Below are 17,839 nucleotides of genomic sequence, written 5' to 3' on the forward strand. Positions count from 1 at the left end.
ACTGTGTGACATCACGCCCACTGTTACCTCCATCTCCCAATTCTGCTATTTACCCAGGGCTCAGGCAGTAGGTTAATGACTGTCCACTGTCCAGAAATTATACCTCGATGGCCCTTGTCCTTAGTCCAGGCATGTCCAACTCCCAAGAGACTGTGATCTACTGCCACTATATAAAAAAAACTGGCAGTGATTTACCCATTGGATTGATCAAAGTTGTTGAGCTTTTTTTGGGGGGGGGCTGATGCAATTAGCTAGCTTTGACTACTCATCTTTTCCTATTATAATAATTTATTATTTACATGCCGCCCATCTGGCCGGGCCTCCCCAGCCACTCACCATTATGAGCTGGGGTTTTTTTTGGGGGGGGGGGTCCTGATGGGAAGACAGAGGGAGGAAGTCAGCCTGCTGATGAGGGAAGCAAGTAGGGAAGCAAGCCTTTTGCTCAGAAGAATCTGGAAGCTCATGATGCTTGACATGCTCTTAGATGCAAGCGAGCTACTGCTACATTCATGAAGACATAATTCACCCAAGGTGATTGTAGATCACACACTTGCATTGCAGGGATAAGGGAAACTGTGGACTTCCAGAGGTGGTGGACTCCATCCTCCGATAGCCAAGCATGGCCAGTGGTCAGGGATGATGCAGTAGCTCAGCAGTATCAGAAGGGCCCCAGGTGCTTCATCCCTGGAGAAGGGTATGAAACTTGGGCTGCAGTGACTTGGGCTGCAATGCTCTCTCTCTCTCTCTATCTCTCTCTCTCTCTCTCTGCCTCAACTATTTTTTTATCTTCGCTTTTAAAGAAGGGAATAAACGGGCTGTTAAATGTAGCAAAATCACTTGAACTGAGTAGTGCTGCAATGAAACTTTCTACCCTAAAACACTACCGGGGGGGGGAGGGGATGTCATAAGAAACCAGAATGGCTTTTGCCCAGTTGTTGGCACCTGTCCACAATGGAGACAATGGAGTATGCCTTGAGGGGGTGGTCACAACACCTTCTCTGGGTGTGGAGACTGGTTCCTGCTTGGCAGGGGGTTGGACTGGATGACCCTTGTGGTCTCTTCCAACTCTATGATTCTATGATTCTAACTTGTAACTGCTGCCTCTCACGTTGTTTTTTACCTCCCCAGGGCACAAGCCTGGGCAATGTGTATGGGCGTCCTGGGCTGCCCAGATGACAAGACCCCCTCCTTGGCCTCGCTGTTGCGGTCCAAAGGAAAGTAGATGTTTGGCACCAGCTTAGTTGCAGGAGTTGCCAGACCACAATGGTAGAAAAACGCTTTCCACAAGTACTCCACACTGGATAACTTTCATCATCAAAAACTATTCCAGGGTAAGCCAATGTGCTGCCCTCCAGATGTTTTGAACTAAAATTCCCATAATCCCTGATCACTGGTAAAGCTGGTTGGAGCTGATGGGAATGACCTCACTCTCTTCACTCGCCCCCCCCTTCTATATGGGAGACCAACTGACTGAGGGAGCAGGGTTACGTTCCATGCAAAGTACAGTATACAGTTGTAACATAGGAATCTGCACAGCGTATTGATCTATTTTGGTGTTTTCCAATATTGGATCTCCAGCTGTTTTGGACTATAACTCCCAGAACCAGTGGTCAGGTGATGGGAACCATAGTCCACAAAACAGCTGGAGATCTAAGTTTGGGAAACACGGGTGACCCAGATCTTGTTATCATAAAGACAGAAAGTGGCACCATATTGAGTGGAGGGAGGGAGGGAAGGGAAGGAAGCATAGATCTAAGAAATGGGGATTAGAGAGACACACAGATCCACATTGAAACACTGTACTGAAGGGAATTTGGGACTCTGTGTTGAGAAAGTGAGAAGCTTTGATGGCTTAATGTTTTTTTGTGACAATCCTGGTGTTTGGGGGACAGTTGGAGGGTGTGAGATGCACTTTCACTGAGCTGTAGCCCTGCCCCAAGGAGTCCCTCCCACATTGCCTGGAATTTCTTGGGTGGGCCTGGGAAAGAGCCACATTGCAGTGGTTCCCATGTCACCATGAAAGCACAAGAAGGGGCCTTGGGGTGGGAACGAAAATCCGCTAAATCACTAAGGTATTGCATGAAACACAATAAGTTAGCCCCTTCCTCTTTTCTGCCAAAATTATAAATGTTTTCTGCGGAATCTCTCAAGTCCTTGTACACTCAAGTACATATCTTAATTGGTTTCTAATAAATGCCTTGCAGGGTTGCTTTCAAGTCAAAATTAAACATGGTGTGGATTTTGTCTCCACCACTAATCAGTATTTTACACAAAACATAGCTCACTAGAAAGAGGAAAAGGAAAGTGGAAGAGGTGGTTTTGAGAACAGATTCCATTCTAGGTATTTTTTTTTCTATTGGAAGAAAATTGCAATCACTAAACTGGTCGATTGGGTCAAGTGGTTGAGGTGAAACTCTAGAATTATTAATTAAGGCCGGTGCATCTTAGCAGCAGGAATGAAAGAAACATAGAAAAGGGAATGGGAACAGGTGAAGCCACCAATGCCCTCTAATAATTACCTAGAGTGTTTATGTCAAAATGGGTAATGTAAACCATCACTTTTTAATTAGTCTCATGTCTTATCATGGAGTGGTAAATAGCACTATTTCAATTCTTATTTCTTTAGGGCTGAGATTAATTTATATCAGTTTCCTAAGTTGTTTTGTGTTTCCATTTTCCATGTTTTCCCAGTAGGACTGCCAACAGGTAGAGAACAATGGTTTGGATCCAATGTTAGTCCTACTCAGAGCAGACCCACTGAAATTAATGGGCATATATCTAACTTAGATATATTAATTTCCATGGGTTCTGCCCTATTAGAGACTTTGAAACTTTCACACACACACTCACACACACTCACACACAAACTCACACACACACTCGCACACACACACATACTGTATATATACTTATTCTTTTTGTTTGCAGTGGATGGTTGCATCGACTGGTTAGTGGATCTCAAGAAATACATGGCTTTGGCAGGTGAGCCCGTTCGAGTGAAATGCGCCCTTTTCTACAGCTACATCAGGACCAACTACAGCATGGCTCAAAGCACAGGCCTTCGTCTTATGTGGTACAAAAACAAAGGAGACTTGGAAGAACCCATTATCTTCTCTGAAGTCAGGATGAGCAAAGACGAAGACTCCATATGGTTTCATGCAGCAGAGGTTCAAGACAGTGGTTTCTACACCTGCGTGCTAAGGTGTGTATCATGCTAAACTGTAATTGCAGGTTTAATGCATTTTGAAACAGTGCTTTGATTTAAGATTCAGAGCTATGGGGAATTTGAACCACATTTTCTGAAATACGGCAGCAGCTTCACTAGTCTGGTTCCAGATGTTTCGAACTCCAACTTTCAAGCCTCACCCTAATAATAATAATAATAATGGTAATAATAATTCACTTATTTATCGCCTTCCATGGAAGTTTCTCTAGACGGTGTACACTAGAAATAGATAAAAACAGCAGAAATATTTAAAAAGCAAAGCAATGTAGACATGCATGGCAGAGACCCACTCTTCTAACTGGGAAAGCGTGTAAGAACAGAAATGTCTTCAGTTGTTTCTGGAAAGAGCAGAGAGCCAGTATTTCAATAATAGTGCTATTCCACAGAACAGGGGCAGTCATACTAAAAGTCCGGCTCTGAGTTGATGTGAAGTGGGTTTCTGTTGCCCATATAAAACTGCTTAGAAACAGCTAATTTGTATTGCTTCTCATTTTCCTTTCTTTCTTCGGGAATCCTGATTAATTTTATATTTAAGATAGCATTGTCAATGTCAATGTAGCAAAGAAGAAGAAGGGGATAAAAGGTCTCTGCTGCAAGGATCTTACAATTACAACGTAGCTTTTAATGGGTGGGAAGGAAGAGATGGAGGCATGCAAAACAAATAGCAGAGAGCAGAGGAATGAGAGAGAACCATGAGGGATAGGTTTGAAAAGTGCTGTACATGGTGTATTTAAAAATAATCACACCAGGTACTATTCATACCATTCATAATAATTACGCCCACTTCTATTGGATACCTACTTTAGGTAACACAATTGAGTAAAGCAAGGCTTAAAAATAGCAGATCCAACAAAACGAGCTCTCAGAGTTAACATCTTTGCAGATAGATTGGCACCAGGAATAAGGAATATGTTGCCCTCCAGATATTGCAGCTCCCAACATCCCTGACCATTGACCGTGATGGCTAGAGATGATGAGAACTGGAGTTGAACAACCTCTGGAGCACTGCAGGTTCCCCATCATTGATTTAGACATACAGTCCTCTCCGTTTCTGCTGTTCAGGCATGACCGACATTTCTTATGTAGCTGAAATAGCACCATTCTATGGCAACTACAGAGGCAACATAGAATTGGGAAACCCATTATATTAGCTGCAAGTGGGAGTGGGACCAAAATGTTGCATTGAATACCTGAGCCATGGTGACAGTGGTAGACATTTCCCTGTCTTTGTGCAAAGCCAGGAGGCGAGGGGAATACCTCTGTGGCAGGAGGTGGTCACAGAGCTGTGGTCACACCACTGTGGTCAAGTGGTCACAGAGCTGTTCCCTCACACCTCTGACAAAGTTGCCTGAGCACCAGACACACAAAAAAAAATCATTCTAGGCTTGGTGTGTGTGTGTGTGTGTGTGTGTGTGTGTGTGTGTGTGTGTGCATTCTGAAACACATCATTGATGCAATAGTAATGTATTAGTGATGGTTGCAGGCCCAGGTGCAGTGAGCCTGCCAGCAGTGCCAGGGGTGTGGGGTGAAAAAGATATGAAGGATGAAATAATTATGGGGCAAACTTCTTTGGATTAAAGAGGCCAAAACTTTATTGCTTACAGATGTCCATAGGCTTTGGCACAGGCATAGGGTGTGTATCCTGAATCATCTAGCCTGACTGCTGGTTGATTGATCGGAAGGGTTGAGGATCACCCTATCAAATCAGGCCTCTGTGTGTGTGTGTGTGTGTGTGTGTGTGTGTGTGTGTGTGTGTGTGAAGGGGGCTTGCTATGGCCCTTCAGCCCCTGTCTGGGTGACTGGGTAGAAGCACAGCCACCTGGACCCCTTTAATGGAGTACGCAGGTCCCCTGGAGTGCAGGTGGGGTGGGTTTCCAGATTCCCACCCTCCACTTTGGCTAAGGATCCAACCCAATGCCTTAATGGCCAACAAGTTGTGACAATTGCTATGAGGGATGTGCCAGCCAAAATACCCTCACAAGAAAAGCAAACGAATGGCATGAAGACCCAGGGTGGAAACACTGTCAGCTGTCACGAAAGGGGAGAAAAGCTATGACATTCATACATGGGGACAATGTATATGGCTCTGGGGTGTGTGTGTGGGGGGGGGGTAATTTCAGAAGAGACATACTTCTGCATATCTCTGAATATTCTCTGTGACGGTCACAGCTCTACCAACATTTGCTGTTAGATTAAAGTTTGTTTTCTAACTCCAAGAGGGCTTTCTCTTCCTATATTGAAATTTAAATTTAAATACTTTGTTGTCACTTGTACAACTTGTATACAGTGAGATTACACAAGCACCCCCACTCAGCTTTCTTAGTCTTAATTCCCCTCATTTACTGACGCACACCCACCAAACCCGAAAGTCAGTTGCCCTGTTGTTACCTTTTCATTCAGCAGCCTAACAGCCCAGGATAGAAACTGTTCTTTACCCTGTTGGTGCGACTAATCATGCTTCTATATCTTCTGCCCGATGGCAGGAGATCAAAAAAGTGCCGGCCAGGGTGTGAATCATCCCTAAGAATTTTCCTCACTCTCCTGAGGCAATGGTCTTCTGCAATGTCATCCAGTGGATTCATGGGACAGCCCATAATATCTTGTGCTGTATTCACCACCCTCTGTAGGCACTTCCTAGCCCTTGATGCCAAACCAGTGTACCACACCCTGATGCAGTATGAAAGAACACTTTCTATTGTGGACCGGTAGAAGGAGATAATCAAATGCTGATTGACATCGTTCTTTTGCAATACTCTAAAGAAATGGAGTCTCTGTTGGGCTTTCTTAACCACCTGGGTTGTATTGTTTTTCCAAGTAAGGTCTTCACTGAGATAAACTCCTAGGAATTTAAAGGAAGAGACTCTCTCCACATAGTCCTCCCCAATGTACAGTGGGGCTAGTTCTCCTCTCTTCCTCCCGAAGTCCAACACCATCTCCTTTGTCTTGCTGATATTAAGGTGCAAGTTGTTCTCTAGGCACCATGTAGATATTTTTTGGACATCCCCTCTATACGCTGATTCGTCTCCACCTGTTATTTGACCCATTATGGTGTCATCTGCAAACTTAATAATTGCAGTATACAATGAATACAGGTAGGGACTTTATATGCACACTGCTAGTTGTTGTTTTTCCATAGTGTGTCTGGTCTACAAAATGTTGTGGCCTGTAAGGATATGTGTGTAGTGTGTTGCTAGGTACCACCACTGAAGATCTACTGCACACAGCTATGCCCCATGGGCCTGCCTTATGTTCTGTGCACGAAGAACAGCTTTTTTTCCCCTGCTTCTTGCTTGGGTGAAAAATGAAGTTTTGGAAGTACAGAATCAGGCAGGCTTTTGCACATACACAGTCTGTTGTAAAAACAAAAACAAAAAACCAGCTCTCTCCCCCCCCGCCCCGCCCCAATCCTTTCAAGTTGCTTCAAGGCATTGGTGACCAGCTCTTATGGATGGGGGAAAAATTGAATTCAGTTTGAATTTAAAAGAAAACCTACTTGATCCACACTTTCTGAAATAAGGTGTGAATAGCCAGACAACCATCCTTTGAAATTTGCAGTATTCCGAATTTTGCAATGCAGTACTCCGGCCAAGTAATGTGTATCAAAAATGCATTTGCAAGGGTAAATAGCTTGCATAAAACTGCATATATTAACATACCAAACTGGGGTAACTTGCTTGGCAAAAAATCTGTCTGTTATGCATATAAATATGTGTATATTTGAAGAAATTAGCACCAAAGTGCTGGGGTTTTTTGTAAGACTTTTTTAAAAAAATGGCAAACTGATGTGGAAATGTTGAGAAATGAGCTTAAGTTTGGAAAAATGAGAAATCAATAGAAAGTGAAACTGACAGAGTCAGCTGTCCCTACCTCTTGTGCATGCACTGTCACTGCTGGCCTCAAATCAGTCAAACCCAGCTGTGTGACTTCAAGTCGATGGGTTTGATCTCACACTCAAAATGATGTATTTCAGAGCTTTGCTGAATAGGGGCCATTTAACAAGCAGAGAAGTACCTCTCCTAAACACACATTTACGTTGGGGACCAAGGAGGTCATGCGATCTTCTTTTAAAATGAATGAGTTTGCCTTTAAGTTCACCCAGGAGAACTTTAAAATGCAAAGCGGTCTGAACGTGCTTCCAGCCCAAACTGCCTCTGCTCCAAGGGCAGAGAGACTGACAAGCAAACAAATGGAACAGTCTGGGTCATGACTCTGATATGCCATTGCCTGACCTGTGTCCATTACTGTGTCTCCCATGGCCCCCTGATGGGATAGCATTTAATAGGATTGGCTATTGTGTTAAAATGTTAAACTCGAAGTGCTATAAGCAGTGGATTTGATGCATAATTGAGTATTTCAGTGATTGTAAAACAGTTCCCTCCCATTAAGTTGGTGGAGCTTAGGTACCTCACTGCTTCATGCGCCAAAATGGCAGCTTGCTGCAAGTGGGAGACTTTATGTAACTGGCTTTGACAGCCCTGTAGCATTGCTGCTAAAGGATGGCTGGTGGGTGGTACTTCAGGTTCCCACTGAACAATAATCAGGTGACATTAAGAGCCAATAGGGCAACTTTCCCCACCCTAGTGCCCGCCAGATATTTTGAGCTACAACTCCTACCATCCCCAACCATTGGCCAAGTTATCTAAGGCTCATGGGAGCTGTAGCTCAAAACTTTTGGAGGGCATCAGCTACAAAGCTGGTGACTCGTATGTCTTCTCAGATTGGGGAAGTTTTTGGACACTTGCCTTTTGCAGATGAATGGACACTTGCAAACCACATGGCTGTATGCAACATGAGTAAGAGAGCCATGAAAACTAGAGGGCTACAGTTGCCTCCCAGCATCTGACACCTTGAGCTCTGAGGAATCTGTGTGTCCCGCTAGGAATTTTCCTGATTATCCTGGAGTTCCTGCCACCTGTACAAACTGTCTGAGCACAACAGTGACCTTACATGATAACTTCCATTATTTAGGATCTTTATGGATAACATTATCATTATCATCATCATCATCATCATTACGTACAATTATATAATTGATCATTAATAATAATTTTGTTCAAGCCAGGACTTTTTATACAGGGAGGAATTTTTTATTCTTTCCCATTTCCCATTTTTTTAAAAAAGAAATGTCTGAGTACTCCACTTCTTGGCATTATTTCTTGTAATTATACATAAGACCACATTTCTTGCTTCAATGCATTTATCTATCTCTTTTATCCCCTTTCCAGAATTTGGCAATGTGCTCTTATTTTCTTTGTTTATCAAATTGCAGCTGGCTTGAAATAGTGGAGGATTCAGTTAACAGTAATTCATTTTCATTTCATTAAATGTGTGTGTGTTTGGGGGGGGGGTTAATAATGTATTAGCCCCTGGATGCCCATGCCACTGATCTCGTAATTCCAGACGGATATTGATATGTAGATATATGCACAACATACTTCTCTTCTGAGTAAGCAGATGTTTACATTTGTACTTAATAGACTGCTCTTGTCTGCTGGCTTTCTTCACAGCAGAGAGGGCTATATTGCTAGGTAAAGGTAAAGGTAAAGGGACCCCTGACCATTAGGTCCAGTCGTGACCGACTCTGGGGTTGCGCGCTCATCTCGCATTATTGGCCGAGGGAGCCGGCGTATAGCTTCCAGGTCATGTGGCCAGCATGACAAAGCCGCTTCTGGCAAACCAGAGCAGCACATGGAAACGCTGTTTACCTTCCCGCTGTAGCGGTTCCTATTTATCTACTTGCATTTTGACGTGCTTTCGAACTGCTAGGTTGGCAGGAGCTGGGACCAAGCAACGGGAGCTCACCCCGTCACAGGGATTCGAACCGCCGACCTTCTGATCAGCAAGCTCTAGGCTCTGTGGTTTAACCACAGCGTCACCTGGGTCCCTATATTGCTAGGTACCCAGGTCCAAATGCTGGTAAAATTAACCCCCTACAGCTAGAATATTTGGAGCAAATGGAGCCACAGTTACAAAGAAGGGCTGTAGCCCAGTATTACAGCACATGTGTGTGCCTCTCAGTAATTACACATTTCAAAGTTGGCATTAACTCTTTATTAGCAAAATCACGATCTCCACAGACTTGGCTGAGCGTCAGGCTTATTGAGGAGAGCAGCTCGTTCCCAGTGGTCTTACTCCATGAAAATCAGTTGCCGAGAATGGAAGTCCCTGCCTCCTCACAGCTGTCTAGATCTCCTCGTCTCCAGGTTTTTCCCCACGCCATCAGATTCTATGCCTATGTGAAGCCAACCTCTCCTCCACCCTTTTCATGCCTCTTCTGGTTCTGGGAGACAGGGGAGGAAGGGAGCTTGTTGCAGCAGGAGGGGGAGATACCTGTGACTCTTCACCAGCCATAACTCTTCATCTCTGCCTCTTGGCCTCCTACATACCACTTTCCTGCTTCAGCTTCTGCCTTGATTCTGGGCTTCTCTCTGCTACAGACTCTCACAGCTGACAAAGCCCTGTTAGTTACATCTTCAGGTTCTAACACCTCCTCTTCCCTGTTTTTCCCCTTCTCCCCCTGACCACTCATTTTTGTCTGACCACCAATCCCCAGGCTCAGAGCCTTCTTCCCATGACGTTTCCCCAGCTGGTTCCTCCCACCATACCTCTGTGCCCAACCAGTCCATGACATCATGTTTCACATGCAAAAGGTCTCAGACTCTTATCTCTGGCCACCTGCTTGTAAGGTTAGAAAAGATGCCTGTCCTGTCTGAAACCTGGAGAGACACTGTCAGTCCTTATAGACTATGGAGGTTGGGGCGGGGGGCTTTTCAGCACAATGACTGTATATCCTCATGAGCAATCTTTCAGAGATTATGTGTTAGTAGTGGGCAAGGCCAGAGGCAAAAGTATGTGGAGCGACATATGAAATTCTGGCCTTTATAAATTAGGCTATATTCCAGTCACCAGATGCCAGAGATTTCTATACCCAGACACTTCTCCATCCAATAGAGCAGGCACGTCCAACAGGTAGATCGTGATCTACCGGTAGATCACTGGACGTCTGTGGTAGATCACTGGTAGATCAGTGGCTTCCCCCAAAGAAGCTGAACAACCTGGGCTCCCCTAAAAAAACTCAACATTTTGGCCCTTCACCCCCCCCCAAAAAAACAGGCCTTCCCTCTTCCCTAAAAGAAGCTCAACGAGTTTGACCTGAACCCCACACAACAGGGCTTTCCTTCCTAATAAAAAAGCTCAAAAACTTTGACCTGGACACCCAAGAAACGGGCTTCCCTCTTCCCTAAAAAAAGCTCAACGACTTTGACCTGAACCCCCCAAAAGGGGGTAGATCACTGCCAGTCTTTAACTGTGAGTAGAATCGCAGTTTCTTGGGAGTTGGCCACCCCTGCAATAGAGAGACAGAGAGAAAGAAAAGAGGGAGCGAGGTGGACTCTGGCAATTCCTTCTTCAGCCACACATCTTTCCATCCAGGCAAACAAAGAGCATTCTCACAGTTCAAAGACAGGTTTCAGCCAGGCAAAATCACTTAAGGAGAGGGCCAGTGAGAGGCATGGCCTGAGAAGAGTCCTGAGGATCAGACAGACAGCCCTGGAGGACCACATTTGGCTCTTGGGGCTGAGATTCCCCATCCCTAGGATAGACTGCAGTGAGCCAGACAGGCCAGTGGTTTGACTAGGTTCAGAGCATGTGCTGATGGCCCCTTAAATCCCTCATTATGGGTCTTTAACTCATCAGACATTCAAATAGAGAACTAACACAGGACACTTAACCACTCTAATAACACAACCTAAAGGTCCTCACTAGCCCAGGTTCCAGCCACCATAGCTGAAGTCCTAATGACCCTGACAGTGATTTGTTTCTGTCATGATGCTAGAAGGAAGCGTGACGATTGTGATCTGAACATAATTCACCCTGGCTTCCAATTCATGTCTCCCAACCATCCGCGTGATGTTGTGTCGCCCAACACGAACCACAGTTAAGAGACACAGCTTGGGTACCTTGACATTTCTAAGCAGAGTATAGAAAGTAATGCATTCCGCAGCGTGTCGGTATGCCATTAATCCTCCTCCGCCTGCTGATGCTACCGTAGTTTAAGGCTGTCAGCGTTTCCATTACAAGGCCTCATTTTTCAAGAACTTAACATAGCTACAAATATTCTGCTCTGGATTGAAACATTTCAGGCAAAAGCACCAGGAAATAAACTATCTGCCACCATAATTGGTTGAAATAAAACATAAATCCAAAATCCGTGATGGCTAAAACTCATCAGCACAAATTGTGGATGCATGTACTGGCAACTTCATAGTAGCCCTGAGATGTCCAGGCACTTTTAGTATTATTAATAATAAATAATTTTGTAAAATTATATAAATTTTGCATATTAAACCAATTTTACACATAATGATCAGCTAATGAATCCACATGATTTGCAAATTCAGCATTAGCAATCCACAGGCTGTTGTATTACCACACAACTCACTAGGGATGAAAGAATCTGCTAATTTCTGTTTCTTTCAGTTTCACATTTTTATAATCTTAAACAGGGCCGGCCCTATGGCCAGGCTGGGTGGTGCAGGGCGCCACGGCGCTGACCCGCCAGGGGGGCGCATCGCAGCTGCGCCCGCCCACCGGCCGCTCTTCCGTGCTGAACCCACCCGCCCGTCGCGCAGCAGCGCCCTCGGCAGCCGTGCTGCATGTTGAGCCCACCCGCCCGTCGTGCAGCAGCGCCCTCGGCAGCCGCGCTGCGCCTGCCCACCCGCCCATCGTGCTGGGAAACGGGGCGGGGGGCGCCAGAGGGATCCGTCGCACCACGGCGCCAGGGCGCCAGAGGTGCTTAAGACGGCCCTGATCTTAAATTCAGTTCTCCACACTAGGTTGTGATTTAAAAAAGAAAAAGAAAAAAAGATTGCACCTTTGCCTAAAATACGGATTCTGCTATTTTTATCATCAGATATAAAAGTTCAGTTTATGCTGGTGAGACATTGATGACCATCCAGAGTCCTGAGTGAGAGCATTAATCTGCTTAGGGGACAAAAACAAAGAAGGAAGGAAAACCACAGCTTCAGCTAAGAACAAAGCTGATTTGCTGCTAACCTCAGCCCCAGAGGGAGTTGCTAGATAGTACTCCTTGCAGTTTGTAATAACATCACACTTCATTGCCATTGGATGCAGACTTTGGGAAAAACAACCACCACCACCACTGATTCTTTTGGCATGCCTTGTGATTCTCACATCTGGTTTGCGTTTGCAGCAAAGGCTGCTGTGCACGGTGGTTGCTTCTCGACACAGTTGCAAATATGGATGCCAACTTTTGTGCTAGGTAAGACATTAGAAGTCAGGGACCATCCCTCCTTTGCTGGAGAAAAAAAGAGGCCAAAAGAGAGCGCCAATCTGCGCAGAATTTTTGTGTGCCAATTTATAGATGAGTTTAGAAATCATGACTTTAATTGGGATGGAGATCCAGTTGTTGGGATCCCAACCCCTGTGAATCCCTGGCAACATGGACTGTGGACAGGGATGATGGGCACTGTCTGTAGGACCACAGGTTTCCTATCTCTGGACCATATTTAATAGAAACACAATAGTGGGGGATACTGTGGCCAGGCTCTCTGGGAGCCTGTTTAGTATGTAGGGAAGGCAGAGACTCTCACAGACCCCTTCCTTGCCCAACTGCTGTGCTACAGCCCTGCAGTGCTGCCAGTTGGGTCTCATCAATTTTGGAAATTAAACCAGTTACACACATATCAATCAGCTGATGATCGATCATAATGGGTGATATGATAGCCATTTTCAAATATATAAAAGGATGTCATATAGAGGAGGGAGAAAGGTTGTTTTCTGCTGCTACAGAGAAGCGGACACAGAGCAAACTACAAGAATGAAGATTCCACCTAAACATTAGGAAGAACTTCCTGACAGTAAGAGCTGTTCGGCAGTGGAATTTGCTGCCGAGGAGTCTGGTGGAGTCTCCTTCTTTGGAGGTCTTTAAGCGGAGGCTTGACGGCCATATGTCAGGAATGCTTTGATGGTGTTTCCTGCTTGGCAGGGGGTTGGACTGGATGGCCCTTGTGGTCTCTTCCAACTCTATGATTCTATGAATTCACATGATTTCCCCAGAAACTTAATTATATAGCTTTGGGCAGTGCGGGAGCCTCAAATGTTGCTGAGGGCTGTAAAAAAAAAGTGCATATATGTTGCATCATACACAAATTTGCACCCTCTTTCAATGGAGTGGAAGGCACAAAAATAAATCACACACACACATCCCACCCACACACAAACAAGTAATAAGATATTCCACAGGCAGGCTGTCCAGTGATAAAAATTCTCCATAACTGTATTTCCCTATAAGAAAAGGTTTTGACTAGCTGGATTTCTGCCATGCTTGCCGGTAGAAGAGCTCTATTTCCCCCTCAATGACAACCTCAAACCATGCAAAGGTTTTATGTTGTTGTCAACCGGTTTTATTACTGTGGATCTTTCACCAGTTGATTTTAGGCTGGTAATGCTACATTTGGTGCAACAGAAGGCATGGCAATTGCTGGTGGTGGAAGAGGGAAGGATTTAAGATTTGCAACAACCAAAGTTCAAGTGTGCATACTTGGATAAAGAGGTCATTAAATTGTTCAAAACTTTAAAAGTGTGAGCAGGTAGGTGCATGGGGTCTGTAAACAATAGAGCAGTGCACTTTCTGCTCCCCTCTCAGCATGAGCTGATGTCGTAGAGCAGTGATGGGCAACCTTTTGAGCTTGGTGTGTCAAAATTCGCCAAAAAAAACGAGGATAACTTGGGTGGTGTGTCACTTCGAGAGAAAAAAAACATAATTTCACGATATTTATAGTTTAAATAACAAAAATGTATAATTTTAATATATAACTATATTTAATAAAGCAAAAACTAATTATTTAACCAAACCAAACCAAAAAACCCTTATTTATCACAAAGTGCCCAGAGTTGTTGAGCTTTTGGGGGGGGGAGCTGCTGACCAAAGTTTAGGAGGTTTTTTGGGAGGGTGCAAAAGTTGCTTTGCTTTTGGGGGGGTGCCCCAAAGCTGCTGCACTTTTGGGGGGGAAGAGAAAGGAAATAAATGATGAATAATACCTTCTCTGGAACTAACACACAACACTGACATAGTCTGCCAAAGCACCCAAAAAAAGCACAGAACGGGTTAAAAAATGAACGCTGTTACACCCAATCATAGTCTGCCAAAGCGCCAGAAAAAACAGCACAGAAAGTGTTAAAAAACCAATCTCTGGCTACCAACAACAGCAACAACAACAACAACAAAGGATCCAGGTTTTAACTGCGGAGAGGAGGTGTAGCGTGAGGAGGAGCGAGAGAACAAATTGGGGGCAGGAACCAACAACAACAGCGTGAATGGGTCGATGGGGCGCGTGCCAGCAGTGAGGGCTCTGTGTGTCACGTCTGACATGCGTGTCATAGGTTCGCCATCACTGTCGTAGAGTGTCCTCCTTAACATTTTTTTATTCCCTTTAAACAACAAAGACAGGCTAAAACAGCATAGCTGCCAAGTTTTCCCTTTTCTCGCGAGGAAGCCTATTCAGCATAATGGAAAATCCCTTAAAAAAAGGGATAACTTGGCAGCTATGTAAAACAGTAGTTGAGTTCCAGCTGGCAGCCCATTTGCTACCTTTGTACTCTAAATGCCTGAATGAGTGTGACTCTTGTGACATGACACATAATATTTCCCAGGAGCACCATCAGGAGTTTTTGTTTTGTTTTTAAGTGTGTCTTGGGGGTGGAGTAGGAAATGTCAGCCTCGGTCACCAGCCATGATTAGGGGTTGGCAAGAAATTCATTTCAATTTGCATCTTCATATGAACTAACTTCCTATGTGCTTTCTGAAGCAATACACAAACCAGAATGCAACAATCTGTTGAAATGCACACTTCTTCAAGTTTTGTGATGCACTTCCCTGTTCAGTGGGGACACTAAGATGCTGATAAATTTCCACAAGGCCTTTTTCAGAAATGCAAACTGAATGAGGCTCCCATGTACAAACAGATGTCTCCTTCTTTTTTGTGGGATGGGTCTACTTTAACTGTGAAGCTATCAAGCATATCTTGCCCAAGTTCAGTATTAGAGCAGACCCTCTGAGTCCCTATTTTCCAAGGACAGTCCTGGGTTTACAGAAGCTGTCCTGGTTTCTGATTTGATCCCAGAATGTCCTGCTTTTCCTTAGGATGTCCCTATTTTCATTAGAGAAATATTGGAAGGTATGGAGTTATCTTACCCCCAAGCCATCTGAAGGCAGCCCTGTTTACGGAAGTTTTTTATGTTTAATGTTTTATAATGTTTTTGTGACACACCCTCCAAATGTCCCTATTTTCCAGAGACAGTCCCAGATTTACAGAAGCTGGTTTCTGATATGATCCCAGAATGTCCTGCTTTTCCTTAAAATGTCCCTATTTTCATCAGAGAAATGTTGGGACATATGGGGCCGTCTCTGTTTTCAGAGGGTTTGTTAGAGGGAGGGCCTATTAACTTGTGCAGGCCCTCACAATATCAAGGGGATGTTCATTTCATCCAGTGTGTTGCTTCAGTGATCAGCTCCAGGAATTCCACACAGAAGGCTTGAAGGCTATAGCCCTCCTGTCATCTTTCCCCCTAGCACCTGGTATTCAGAGGCAAATATCAGGATCCAAATTTATCTAGAATTTTATTAAAGCTTAGGCACTGTGTGTGCGTGTGTGTGTGCGCGCGCGCGTTTGTGTGTATTTTTTATTTTTTATTTCATCAAGGATAGAAAACCAACAAGGAATCCTCCCCTGTCCTTTCTGTTGCCTTGGTAAGAATTATATTCCTGATAACTGAACCATGGAAATGCCTCTGGGGGATCCAATGTCAAAACCAACATTCATGCTAAACTTTTATATTCGCCTGTAGTGACATTTCTCTGATTACATTTAACCTGATTGGTCAGTGGGAGATTTCCTTAGGTTTCTAGAGCACGCACCCCAGTGATCGTGTTGGCAATTTGAGTGTGTGTCCCCCCCCCCCACCCGCCCTCTCTTCCCTCGCCTCCATGATGAACTTGAATTCCAACAATGGGAGGCAGAGAGTGAGACAGAACCATATGGTGTGGTAAGTGAAGAGTACACAAAACTCTGTCGAGAAAGAAGGAACAATGCCAAAGGATTAAGGTGGGCTGCAATAAAGGCATCAAAAATATATGTGTATGCTATTTTGCTGTTGTATAAGACGGGGAATTTACATGCTGACTCATCTGGATTATCGGTGCAGGGGGAGGAATTGGAAGTGTTGCACAGAAGAATGCTAGTAATTGCACTAAACAGTGGTAGCTCAATGAGCAGAATCATATTAGAAAGATAATAAGCTATGGCAGTTGTGGTGGCTGCCATTGCAACCAGTGAAGTGGAAGGTAGAGAGGCTAAGCATAAGTAGAGTTTAGCAACAATTCATGCTGAACTTTTATATTTGCAGTAGTGGCATTTTCTGCAATAGGCAGCACCAACTAATTTGAGTTCAGTCCCCATCCTCCTTCCTGCTCAGGCAATACTGAACTAAGGAGGAGGAATCTGACCGTCACTTAAGATATATTGTAAGCACAGGGATAACATGACACTTGAACAGAACTAGTCTCGGATCAGAGACTTAGGCTTCATCTGCACTACACATTTAAAGCATTATCATACTACTTCAAACAGATGTGGCTTCTCCCAGAGAATTCTGGGAGCTGTAGTTTATTAAGGGTGCTAAAAGTTGTTCAGAGGTCTTTGTTCCCCTCATAGAGCTACAATTTTCAGAATAGTTTCACAGACAATCCTTCTTCCCAGAGAACTCTGGTAACTGCAGCTCTGCTGTGGGACTGGGGGGGGGGTCTCCTGTCCACTCTCCGCACCCTTAATAAACTACAGCTCCCAGAATTCTTTTGACTCTTTTAAAGTGGTATGATAGTGCTCTAAATGTATAGTGTGAATAGAATAGAATAATAGAATAGAATAATTTATTGGCCAAGTATCAACCATACTTGGAATTTTGCTTCGACTACATTGCAATCCAGCTTCACTGGAAGGACAGATCCTGAAGCTGAGGCTCCAATACTTTGGCCTCGTGAGAAGAGAAGACTCCCTGGAAAAGACCCTGATGCTGGGAAAGATTGAGGGCACAAGGAGAAGGGGACAACAGAGGATGAGATGGTTGGACAGTGTTCTCAAAGCTACCAACATGAGTTTGACCAAACTGCGGGAGGCAGTGGAAGACAGGAGTGCCTGGCGTGCTATGGTCCATGGGGTCACGAAGAGTCAGACATGACTAAACAACAACACCTTGCAATGTAAAGAAAAAACGTACCTCATACAAACACTATTCCCCTCACAATACAACAGCACAGCGAAAAGAATGTGGTAATGACCAGCCTTCAAAACCACATAAACTGATAGTGAGGTATATAAAGTTGTGGCTTTGATAGTTTATGAGCTCCTGCATTAATACCTCCACCAAGGGGCTTAGGCAATAAGGCGCTAAAAATTATTTTCCAGATACTAACATGTTATATACTTTTTGTTCAATATTAATCATGGTCATTATCACAGCATTACCATAATACTGGGTTAGATGACCCCATGGGCTGGGCAAGTAAAGTTACTCTGAAGTTTTAATTGCATTTTT

The 17,839-nt window shown here is 44.3% G+C and overlaps 1 protein-coding gene across 1 annotated transcript in view; it reads left to right on the plus strand.

The window, feature by feature from the left end:
• The window catches only part of IL1RAPL2 (interleukin 1 receptor accessory protein like 2), a 497,668-nt gene that overhangs the window by 273,893 nt on the left and 205,936 nt on the right, over positions 1–17,839 (plus strand). Inside the window, exon 3 of the mRNA XM_060270509.1 lies at positions 2,929–3,202. Coding sequence (XP_060126492.1) covers positions 2,929–3,202 — 274 coding nt within the window. The remainder of the gene's footprint in view (positions 1–2,928; positions 3,203–17,839) is intronic.

This window comes from Zootoca vivipara, chromosome Z (assembly GCF_963506605.1).
Source record: "Zootoca vivipara chromosome Z, rZooViv1.1, whole genome shotgun sequence".
In the NCBI taxonomy this organism is placed as follows: Eukaryota; Metazoa; Chordata; class Lepidosauria; order Squamata; family Lacertidae; genus Zootoca; species Zootoca vivipara.